Source organism: Acinonyx jubatus, chromosome E1, assembly GCF_027475565.1.
Source record: "Acinonyx jubatus isolate Ajub_Pintada_27869175 chromosome E1, VMU_Ajub_asm_v1.0, whole genome shotgun sequence".
Lineage (NCBI taxonomy): Eukaryota > Metazoa > Chordata > Mammalia > Carnivora > Felidae > Acinonyx > Acinonyx jubatus.
The window spans coordinates 40,523,987-40,535,613 of record NC_069397.1 but is presented as its reverse complement, the minus strand read 5'-3'; the positions used below and the strand labels follow the sequence as shown (position 1 = coordinate 40,535,613).

Sequence of the window (11,627 nt, the reverse complement as noted above, 5' to 3'; positions counted from 1 at the left end):
CGAAGCAGGTTCCAGGCTCTGAGCTGTCAGCACAGAGCCTGATGTGGGGCTTAAGTCCACAAACTCCGAGATCATGACCTGAGCCGAAGTCGGCCGCTTAACCGACTGAGCCACCAGGCGCCCCAAGTCTTTTTTTTTTTTTTTTTGAAAGAAAGAGCTAGTTAAACTAATATGGTTATGCCTATTTCAATAGTTATTTTATGAAATTGCCTTTGACATTGGCAATTGAAATTGCATTGAAATTGGCATTGCTTTGCCAATTCAATTGCTTTGAAATTGGCATTGAAAACTACTTCTAACTCACTGGGAGGATCATTCTAAGTTTTGGAATTCCTTTGACCATAAGAAAACAAATACTCCTTGGTCTGAATTAAAAGTTGTATCTGGCTTCCGAAGGATGGCTTGAAACAGCTGCCAGGCTTACTGGCATCCACGAGTGTGAGGGGGCTACAGGACGGAGCGTGGACTCTGTAGTGAGACGGCTTGGTCCTTGGTTCTTTTTTCTTTTAATGTTTTTGTTGTTTATTTTTGAGAGAGAGAGAGACAGGGTGCAAGTGGGGAAGGGGCAGAGAGAGAGAGAGGGAGACACAGAATCCGAAGCAGGCTCCAGGCTCTGAGTTGTCAGCACAGAGCCCAATGCAGGGCTCCAACTTGTGAACCACAAGATCATGACCTGAGCCGAAGTCAGATGCTTAACCAACTGAACCACCCAGGTGTCCTGAGACGACTTGGTTTGCTTCATTATTCTGGGCAAGATACCTACCATCTCTGTGCTATTCACACCTAATGTGGGGGTAAATTATAGCACCCACCTCACAGAGATGTTGGGAGAATTAAGTGAATTAATTGTAGAAATAAGTAAAATGCATAGAACAGAGCCTGGCAAATAGTAAGTAAATAGATAAAATAAATTTTATCTGTTATGTGTCCTTATCAACCTCACCAACCGCCAGGGGCAGGGACATTATTTACTCTCTGCCAGAATCCTATTGCAAGGGATCTGGACTTGGTCCCTGGGAATGAATGAATCATCAAGGATCGGGGTCATGCCTGAGCACTGGGGTTCAATTTAGAGAGAACGAGACCATTTGGTAAGACAGAGTCTCCCTTGGTAAGACAGAGTCTCTGAGGGGCCTCGTGCCCTTGAAGAAACCAAATCCAGTAGGAAGACTAAACTTTCCTAAACATACACATTCCAAAGTTCCGAAGTGATCCAGGGTTATGCTGATGAGTCCAGGCCTTTGGAAGAGGCACCATGTACCTAGGATGAAATTGATCATAGGGGATCGTAGGGAATAGGAGGGGAAACTGAAGTAGCTCCCGTGAGCATTCTCTGCTGCTTTGACTTGCTCTGTTTAGACTTTCTTTAACTATAACCCCCAACCTTGCTGCTTGCTGATGCTGGGTTACTGGATTCCAGAGTCTACCCAGTCTTTTTCTGTTGCTATGACTTACATTCCCTGATTGCTTCGCTTGGTAATGATCCTGTCTGTTTGCCTTTAAGTTGCAATTTGATCCCTTAGAACAGCTCATGCTGACCTGTGGTCTGGCAACTAATGCTCAATCTTGGCCAATGATACTGTGCCTATGTTGATATACTCAACCCTATCTGTGCCCCCGTGGACACCTTGTATGTCCCCCAGCTCTACTGGGACTCCTGGCCAGCCCAAGATTTTCTTTCTCCAAAGGGAAAACATAGGTACACAGAAACTAAATTATTTGTTTAGGGAAATAGAGAAAGAGCTAGAAATTTAGCTGAGCCAGAATTAGAACCTTCAGATCACATGGCATCTAAAATATAGTAATCAGTAAGACTTCATTCTTAAATAAAATGTTGTTTTAATAAAATACTGCACATATATATTTTTCTTTTCAAAGATGTTATGACCAGGATGATTGGTGTGAATGGTAATATATGGCAAACTGTATAATTAGTAGCAAAAACAAGGACTCTCAAATAAATAGACTTTAACATTTTTTTAAGGCATACTCTACAAATCAACTGAGACTGAAGAACAGACAAGGAAGAGCTGATTTTTCCTCCAAGAATGTGCTCTTGGTTGGCTTGGGATAGAGAAAGGAGTCATATGTACCCTCCAGGAATCAAAAGTAACATTGGAGTGACCTTTTGGAGAGAGGAATCCTTGTCTCTCCCTGCCCTCTCCTCGCCTTTTTGCCCAAGATTTTAGAACTTAACTAAACCATACAAAGCACTACCCAGAGATGCCTTTAGGTATCTGAGCATCCGACAGGATGTGGGGCTAGTGGAAAATTCTAGGGAAAGCAGAGCTGAGCTAACAAGGAGGAAGATCTAGTGTGATAGAAGAGAAGCTGACTGTACCTGAATGCTCCGACCTAGTACAAATCTAGGTCTCTGTGGCCATTCAGAAAGCCTCGTAAATACAATGACCATAGATATATAATAGAAAAATACAAGAAGCAGAATTACCCCACTAACTACCTATAATTAGACTTTAAGTTCGTCCCCCACTATTGAGAGTCCCTTACCTAAAGATTCAAATATGAACAAAGCCATTTAGGTATTGTTTAACATAAATTGCATGATACGCAAGATCCTAAAAAGTCTTCCTTAATGGTCCTTCTTTCCCTATCAAATTCACTGCTCCTTTCCCTTGTCTGGGTAAGGATGGGGACAGGTAGAAAATTTTCAGTGGGGATCTCCCACCTGGGATGATGAGCTGACCCTTCCTGGAAGTCTTGCTTTTGTATGTCTAAAAAAACAAGCAAGTCTTCAGGGAAAAATCCAGAATGACCGAACTTTTAACAGACAAGGCTTTCTCAGCTGACTCTAGCACCTCTGGCCACAAAACAGGCTGGCAGAAGATCCTAGCCATCCTCAATCGTTGGCACAGTCATTGACTTTGAATACTGAAGACTCCACATCCTTTACAAAGACTTCTTGTCTGGCTGGCCCAGGACCCGGGCAAGGCAGTAGGGTATGAGGCTGACAGATGCCAGGGGCACCGCTGCACTCTTGCAGAAGGACAGGACGTAGAAGATCAGCTCAATTTGGGATGGGGGTTTCAAAGAGTCAAAGAGGTGCAGGAGGATGAGAGAGACCACAATACAGCTGAGGCGGAATGGGAACCACTTGCTAAGTGTGCCCTTGCAGCTCTCCCGATACATGCTGGAGTTGAGAGCCAGCCCCAAGCCGAAGAGGGTGCCCACATTCTTGAGGAGGCTGGCAAAGGGTGTGGTGTCAATGTGGACCCATTCTGGCCGCTCACACCATCTCCTGGCTTTTTCTAGTGTCCACAGGAGGTCTACACCCAACCCCTTTAGCAGCAGGTAAAATCCAATGGCAAAGCTTAGCAGGAAGAAGGTAATGAGAAAATATTTCTTGAGGCTGGCATTGTAGATGCTCTGGATGTGGCGGAAAGTTTCAGCAACAGCAATGCCTGAGTGGAAGAAAGAATGACAGTGAAAAATTGGGGAAGACTCTGAACCTTCAGCTATGGGTGGGTTTGGAGCAATGGGTGACATATCATCCATCCTGCCATTGTGGCATTAAATCACAGACGCTAGGACAGAGGGTCACCTGGTTTATTCCCGTATGTAACTCCAGTCTGTCCTCAGCCATAGACTCTTTCAAATGGAAGAGTCATGTCACACACATTCTCCTACTTCATGCATATTTCCTGTTGGGAGTTCTCATATTTCTACTTGAATGTCCACAGGTATGGAGAGCTCACTCCCATTTGGGCAGCCCATTTCATCTTTGAATGGATTCAATTTTTAAAAAATGTTTATCTTGAGACAGACAGAGAGAGAGAGAGAGAGAGAGAGAGAGAGAGAGAGACAGCATGAGTGGAGGAGGAGCAGGAGCAGAGAGAGAGGAGGGAGAGAATCCAAAGCAGGTTCTGCACTAACAACGCAGAGCCTGACTTGCGGCTCGATCCCAGGAACCATGAGATCATGACCTGAGCTGAAGTCAAAAGCCAGAGCTCAACCAACTGAGCCACCCAGGTAACCCTGAATGGATTTGATTATTTTAAAAGTTCTTCCTTGTGCTAAACTGAAATGTGGCCCCCTCTAATGCCATCTGTTGATCTCAGTTCTTTCGATAGGAGTTAAGTAAATCTAGAGCCTTGTTAACACATGTGAAGACAGTTCTTCTCCTCTCTAACCTAAACATTCTCAGGTCTTTCATATAACATGGCTTCTGGGCTCTTCCTCAAATATGGCACCCAGTACTCAATGCTGCATTACAATTATGGCTGTCATGAAATTGTTGTCTCCCTTGTACTCAACACTCTTCTTGTAATGTTACTGTATTCTGCTCTTACCCATCTCCAGGGGGGAAATTCTACAATTTCCCTAAGGTCTTATATTCCAGTACCTCCCACAAAGTAAAGAAATTCTTTCTTACATTTAACCTAAGTCTTTTCTGCCCCTTATTAATGGGATCTAAGAAAACAGAAGTATAGTTGACCTTGGGTTTGATCTAGGTGGGTCCACTTACATGCAGATTCAAAAAAATGTTTATTTATTTTTGAGAGAGAGAGACAGAGCGTGAGCGGAGGAGGAGAGAGAGAGAGGGAGACAGAATCTGAAGCAGGCTCTGAGCTGTTAGCACAGAGCCTGACACAGGGCTCGAACCCACAAACCATGAGATCATGACTTGAGCTAAGTCGGATGCTTAACCGACTGAGCCACCCAGGCACCCCCATATGCAGATTTTTAAAAATAAATACAGTATAGTAATATAAATGTATTTTCTTTTCATGCTGATTTTCTTAGTAACATTTTCTTTTCTCTAGCTTACTTTATTGTAAGAATGTGGATATAATACATATAACATACAAAATATGTGTTAGTCGACCATTTATGTTATCGGTAGGGCTTTCAGTCAACAATAGGCTATTAGTAGTTAAATTTGGGGGAGTCAAAGTTATATGTGGATTTTCGGTGTGTGTGTGTGTGTGTGTGTGTGTGTGTGAATGCTCCTAATTCCTGCATCATTCAAGTATCAACTGTATTAAGAACTCTGACCTTATAAGAAAAACCAACAGTGGGTTTGCAAATTAATTTACCCAAATAAAGAGCTTTTCTAGGACACTGCTAATTTGGTAGACTCCCTTAAAACTAAACTAGGGGCCATTTCCATTCAAAGACCAGTAAGAAATAAAGAATATACAAAGTAAGGAAATTTAGGGGCACCTGGGTGGCTCAGTAGGTTAAGCGTCCGACTTCAGCTCAAGTCATCATCTCATGGTTTGTGTGTTCGAGCCCCATGTGGGGCTCTGTGCTGACAGCTCAGAGCCTGGAGCCTGCTTCGGATTCTGTGTCTCCCCCTCTCTCTGCCCCTCCCTGTTCCTCTCTCTCTCAGGAATAAATACACATGAAAACCTTTTTTTTTTTTAAGTAAGAAAATTTCATGTTAATTCAAGTGGGTAAGTTAACTTGATGTATTGCAACGTTTCTGAAGCATATTTAATTACGTAGATCTGGGCACTCCTATAGAAATGAATAGTTTCAAGTTGCCCACCCTTGACTTTCAACCCACTGGAATGCTAACAGCATTGGTTATGCCCAGAACATGGCTGGAATGCTGGGATTTTGTCCTGGTTTGGGAGACATGGTACAGGAGGGGAGGAAGGGAGACAGCCAGAGCAGCCGATACCTGATAGAACTCCAGCGACAACCTGATGGGGAAAATGAGCAGCAAGGTAGATTCGGGACAAACAGACGTTCAGCTGCACTGCCCAGAATCCCAACCACAAAATGACGTTCAAGCACCTGCAACGGAAGAGGCAGTCATAACAGAGTCCAGATACAGATCCTTCAGCAAAAAGAACAGCTCTGGCAAGAATGCTGATGCTTGGCAGACTTAGGTACAGTCAGTGGAATTTTTGTAAGTTGAAGCCCGCACTCAAAAGCTCAGAGATACTGGTGTCACGTGGTGAACCCTTACATGTGTGAATGTTAAATATTTTATGTTTGATAATTAAGCGTTTGCATAGTGGCTGTATTCTCGGAGTTCCCTGTAACAGGAATGTCTTATGTTTCTCTTTCTATTTTAACCTGAACAAGGTGACTCTTTGGTTGGTACAGAAATGGTTTTTTTGTTTGTTTGTTTGTTTTTGTTTTTTGTTTTAAACCTGCCACTACTGCACTACCTGACCCTGAGAAGCTCCGTTACCATATTAGGCTTTGTTTCCTTATCTGTAAAATTCAGGGTTGCTCTCACCGGTCCCTTCCAACCCTGACATTCTGTGACTCTAATGTTTGCTCTCCGCACAAATACCACAACTCTGCTCAGGACCAACCCAAGACAGGGTGGGCTAGGGGTGGGGAATGTGAGGAAGAGCAAGGGGTGTGTCAGTTACAGAGTCACCTCCTGCCCTCCACCACCCACACCCCAGTGCTGGGGGTTCTTACCGAAATCTGTAGGTTGGCTTTTTCTTTCCCCGAAACATAGAGAGGGTGGATGTGACCATCACATAGTATACACCTGCTGTACCCATGGCATGACCGGAGGGACTTCCTAAAGGATAGGGAAGAGATGAATGGATGAACTAAAGGTGAAAAGTCTCCATCTGGGAGACTGTTAGGGGATGTCGTCTATCCATCCACCCACCCTTCTCCTCCTTCTCCTCCTTCTTCTTCATCATCATCTTCTAACATCCTATATATTTTACTTATGTATTATGATTTTGTATTTTGTACTTGCATGCCTACACCCATTGCACACCACTCGAAGTTTAGTTACACCAGGGCAGGAATCTTTGTCTGCTGTATTCACTGAGGTACTCCAACTTTCTGGAACAGTGTCTGGCACAGAGGAGGTGCTCAATGAATAACATCTGAATGAATGAATATGCTCTGAAGTGAACAAAGGGCTTATGAGAACAAATAACTAAGGTCCATGCCCTAGTTTGGGAGTCAGGGATAGGGTCCCCGAGGAAGGGAGGCTAGAGCCAAGACTTAAGGGTGAGCAAAGGGGTTGGATATTCCACCACCTACTGAAAAAGGAAATCTATCATTAGATTTTACAATAACTGTCTGGTTGTCACTAGTAAAGTACAAGCACAGTGGGGGGTTGTACAGTCAGCTCAGGAAGATAGATCTACTTGACCAGGCCTTGGGGAAGGATAGCCAGGGGCACAGGCTTCTACTGCTTTCCCTTCCCTGGACCAAGGACCATAATGCAGTTACTCTCACGAGAGTGCTTGGAGAGTGCCCTTGCCTCTCCGGACTAACAATTCATGTTCTGGAAATATTAGGTGATTTCTTTTTTTTCTTTTTTTTTTTTTTTAATGTTTATTTATTTTTGGGAGACAGAGACAGAGCACGAGCGGGGTGGGGCAGAGAGCGAAAGAGAATCTGAAGCAGGCTCCAGGCTCTGAGCTGTCAGCAAGGAGCCCGACACAGGGCTTGAACCCATGAACCATGAGATCATGACTGGAGCCAAAGTCAGCCACTTAACTGACTGAGCCACCCAGGCGCCCCTCTTAGGCATTTTCTAATGTAGCAGCAATGTGTTATTCAGAAGGCCTTCTTGAATTGAATTAGAATGGAGTTGTACCCAATTGAAGACCATGACAAAAGCTTGAAGGAGTGGCTCTCCTCATGTCCCCTCAAAGACAGCTTCATCTACAATGAATACTGATAGGTGTCCACAGTGAGCAAGATGCACCCAGCTTCTGTCTCTACAGGGGCTGGGACTCTCACCTGGTCCAGTCTCGCAGGTGACTGGGAACTGCTTTATCAGTGGCACGGAGGTGTTGCCGTAGTAGTTGGTGTCCATGACCCACCAGTATGGACGCTGTCCAAAGAGAATCCTGTAAAAAAGCAGACCCAGCGTCTGGAGTGACTGAAAGAACCCTTTTTTTTGCTCAAAGCCCACACCTTTGAGAAGAGAGAGTAGCTTGGGGAGAAGATTCATGCGATCCTAAACAAAACCCTGTTACCTTTGGTTGCCTCCAAGAAGGAGAACCGAGTGGCTGGAGAGCGGTAGTGGAGGGAGACTTTTTCTGGTACATTCTTTATATAACTTTTGAATTTTGAATATTTGAATGTATTATTTATTCAAACAGAAATAAATAAACCCAAGATCCGAAAAATCCATAGTAATGGAAGCTATGTGACTTAAAAAAATTTTTTTAATGTTTTTATTTATTTTTGAGACAGAGAGACAGAGCCCGAGCAGGGGAGGAGCAGAGAGAGAGGGAGACACAGAATCTGAAGCAGGCTCCAGGCTCTGAGCTGTCAGCACAGAGCCCGACGCAGGGCTCGAACTCACAGACTTGTGAGATCATGACCTGAGCCGAAGTCAGACGTCCAACCGACTGAGCCACCCAGATGCCCCAGCTATGTGACTTTTAAAAAACCCCAGCAAGAATCTGTCTGGAAGGATGCATACATTACAGTTTGCAGCTTGGACTTGCATATCTTTCTAGGTCCCTATTCTCTTTCGTCAGGCCTCCAGGAGTCTTGGATTTCCTCTAACATCAGAGAATGTGCCCTAGCATTCTAGGGAGAAGCACCCTCAGGAGACTTGGCCTCCTTGTTATAAGAATTGTTGTCTGTAAAGACATATATAGCTTCAAGTGCTTGCTTTGTATCCTCTCTGCTTTGGAACAGGGCAGCTCACACAAACCACTTTGCCTTTAAAAGTACTAGACACGTTTTTCTTTGTGGAAACAGGTGTCAAAGGTCAGCCACTCCAGAGGTGGAATAGTGATTTTTCACTGAAATCAAAGACAGTCACTAACTCTGACCTCAGAGAAAATCTATGGTTCTTCAACCGAGATCAGATATTTGAAGTAACTCTTTAGCTGTTTACTTGTTAGGATCATGCTATTGAATAAGGGGACATTACAGACAAAACTTAGTCGATTTTTCAACAGAAGTTTCAGAACCACATCAATATGCCTTGGGCCTCTGAGCCCCATGACAACTTTTTACCCTACTTTTAAAGGACTTTTATTGTTTATGACTAAAGAATATTAGAGCTAAAAAGGTCTCAGAATTACCTGACGTAGACATAGACAGTTTTAAGGATGTTAAAGGTCTTAGATGGCCCAATCTCTTTATTGTCTAGATGAGGAAATAGAAGCCAAACCAGTGATGTTCTAGAGTCCGATGGTACTGGCTAACAATTGAGAAATATTTAGGATTTTTGCAAGCTTGACTGATGAGTAGATTGAAAGTGGCCCCAATGGGAATATATACATATATATATATATATATGTGTGTGTGTGTGTGTGTGTGTGTGTATTGTGTGTGTGTGTATACACACAACACACACACACACACACACATACATATATATACAGCAGAAATTGACAAACACTAAAATTAGGGCTTCCTCCTGCTCCCTGAGAGAGTCAATTCATCAGCACTGAACATAACGTAGTTCTTAAGAGCCTGTCCTCTGAAACCAACTTGTCTGGGCTTAAATGCTGCCTCTGACATTGACTGTCTATGTTGATGTAGTTATGGTCACTTAACTCAGTGCCTCTGTCTCTTCATCTGTAATATAGTAGTAAGCATCCCATAGAAAAGCACTTGGCACATGACCTAGTACCTACTAAATGTTCAATAAATGTTAACTAGAATTATTATTAAGGTCCCAGAGATAACCTAAGTTTACAGATTATAAAACAGAAACTCAGAGAGTTGCTTTGACTTGCCCAGGACATAGAGTTGGTAGGTGGCTGAACAAGGGTTGGAGCCCAGTTCTCTGGGTTACTTCTCATTTGTCCATGCAATAGGTTTTTAAATTATCTACATGCTTCCTGTTTTCATACATCATCTTTCTTCTTTCCTGCATCTATCTTTACATTACCAATTCTGCTTCAAAGTAATAAAACTGTACTTCTTTGCTTATAAGCTAGAATTTCAGACTTAGTTTTCAGACTTTTCACTAAGTCCAGCTGGCCTTCCATCCATATGAAATAGCCTTGCCTGTATCTTCAACTCATTGACAGGGTTTTCTCTGTCTTCCCTCTTTATGTAGATGATCCAAAGTCAGGAGGGGAGTAACCTGTAGCTCCCTGAATAGCATGGAGAAGGCAACTTCCGATGGACAGACATTTCCAGAGAGAATGCCAGCCTCTTCCCTTGCCGATCTCCTCTCTGTCTGGCTCTTACTCACCACTTAAAGACGAGGTTGAGCCAGTCTCCAATCACAGCTACCCAGAGGAGTTTAATGCCCACAGCTTCGCGAAGATGGAACCAGATGGGGAAGAGGACATAGAAGGCATTCCTGAGGTCTGCAATCACGGACACCAAGATGAACCAGTCCTGGGAGTCCTGGTAATTCACCTGGAGGTAGTGCGTTGACTGGATCCCAAAGTCATGAAGAACATTCATTCCTTTCTCCATCCTTACTCCGTGGCCCCTTGGGCACCCTTCAGCTGAGCCCTTGCAGTTATTACAGTCTTGGTGGTGATTGCTCTGCTATCAGCCTGTGCCTTGCCCCTGTTTTTATATACCCTGTATCCAGTCTGCAGGTCAACCCAGCCCTGCTCTTTGGACTCAAAAACCACTTTTGTCTAAAATCTATTGATCAAAGGTGCATCACCAGTAGGTTGATGCAAACATGTTCGGGGTGATTTACGTAAAATAGAAAAACGGGCACACAAAAACAGCCTGATCTGCCATGTACTCGGCAGGGCCAATGATTAACTTTGGCATGCTGCTTGATAGTTCAGGGGCTGCCTTCCTGGCTCCGAAACCCAGCCAGAGACACAGGACAGAGTCTAAATCTGCCATGATTCTTGCAAAGATCCTGATTCCCTGTCTGCAAGTGCACTTATCTGAGGACAAAGAAAAGTCTTGGTACTCTAGCTATCATGTTTTAAGAGTATCACTTTTAAAATACAGTAAATTCTATTGTACTGGGAGCCCTCACCTTGCTGGGCCTTTCTTAACGGCATAGAGTCTATGAAGTGCCTCTGATTTGGGAGATCAAACCCTCTTCCCAGTATTGGCTCTGTATCTCTTAGGGCAGGAAAAGAATCATCTTCGAATGCACTGATTAATTCATTTAATGTCCTTCAAGTTAGGACCTTTGGGGTTTTAACACATAAATTTAAACAGTAGAATGAATGTGTGCTCCTGCAAAAACAATGTGATGAATATATGGTTCTAAATAAAACCACCAGCAAATTGGTCAATGGGGACTAGGGAAAGGACTTACTTTTTGAAAAAATGTATTTGGATGTAGTTGACATGCAATGTTACATTAGTTTCAGGCGTACGATGTGGTGATTCAACATCTCTAGACGTTACACTGTGCTCACAAGTGTGGCTGTTATCTGTCTCCACGCAATGCTATTACAATGTCAATGACTATATTCCTTATGTTGTACCTTTCATCCCTGTAACTTATTCATTCCATAACTAGAAGTCTGTATCTCCTATTCCTCTTCAATCAGTTTACCCATGTCCCTCCCTACCGTCCCCTCTGGCAACCATCAATTTGTTGTCTGTATTTTTCTGCCTGATTCTGCTTTTTGTGTCCATTTATTCATTTGTTTTGTGTTTTAGATTCCACCATGTATGAGTGAAATCATATGAGATTTGTCTTTCACAGTCTGACTTATTTCACTTAGCCTAACACCCTCTAGGTCCATCTGCATTGTCATCAATGACAA

General features: G+C 43.4%; 1 protein-coding gene across 2 annotated transcripts; it reads right to left on the bottom strand.

The window, feature by feature from the left end:
• Window positions 1-1,819: 1,819 nt before the first annotated feature.
• Window positions 1,820-10,584, bottom strand: G6PC1 (glucose-6-phosphatase catalytic subunit 1). 2 transcript variants are annotated; one of them, XM_027048891.2, is made up of 5 exons: window positions 10,294-10,584; window positions 7,696-7,805; window positions 6,403-6,508; window positions 5,645-5,760; window positions 1,820-3,419 (listed from the first exon to the last, which is right to left on the bottom strand). In XM_027048891.2, exons 1-5 carry the CDS (start codon window positions 10,335-10,337, stop codon window positions 2,908-2,910), a joined length of 888 nt encoding a protein of 295 aa, XP_026904692.1. In that variant the 5' UTR covers window positions 10,338-10,584; the 3' UTR covers window positions 1,820-2,907. The 2 variants fall into 2 exon arrangements, with proteins under 2 accessions (XP_026904692.1, XP_014925118.2); XM_015069632.3 differs by having other exon boundaries at window positions 10,124-10,581.
• Window positions 10,585-11,627: the final 1,043 nt, after the last annotated feature.

Excerpts from the sequence above, each read along its gene's own strand:
- G6PC1 (XM_015069632.3), bottom strand. The coding sequence starts at position 10,353 with ATGGAGAAAGGAATGAATGTTCTTCATGACTTTGGGATCCAGTCAACG. Across the intron at positions 7,806-10,123 it reads CTCAACCTCGTCTTTAAGTG|GATTCTCTTTGGACAGCGTC; the intron begins GTGAGTAAGAGC and ends GCTTTTTTACAG. Across the intron at positions 5,761-6,402 it reads AAGCCAACCTACAGATTTCG|GTGCTTGAACGTCATTTTGT; the intron begins GTAAGAACCCCC and ends CTTCCGTTGCAG.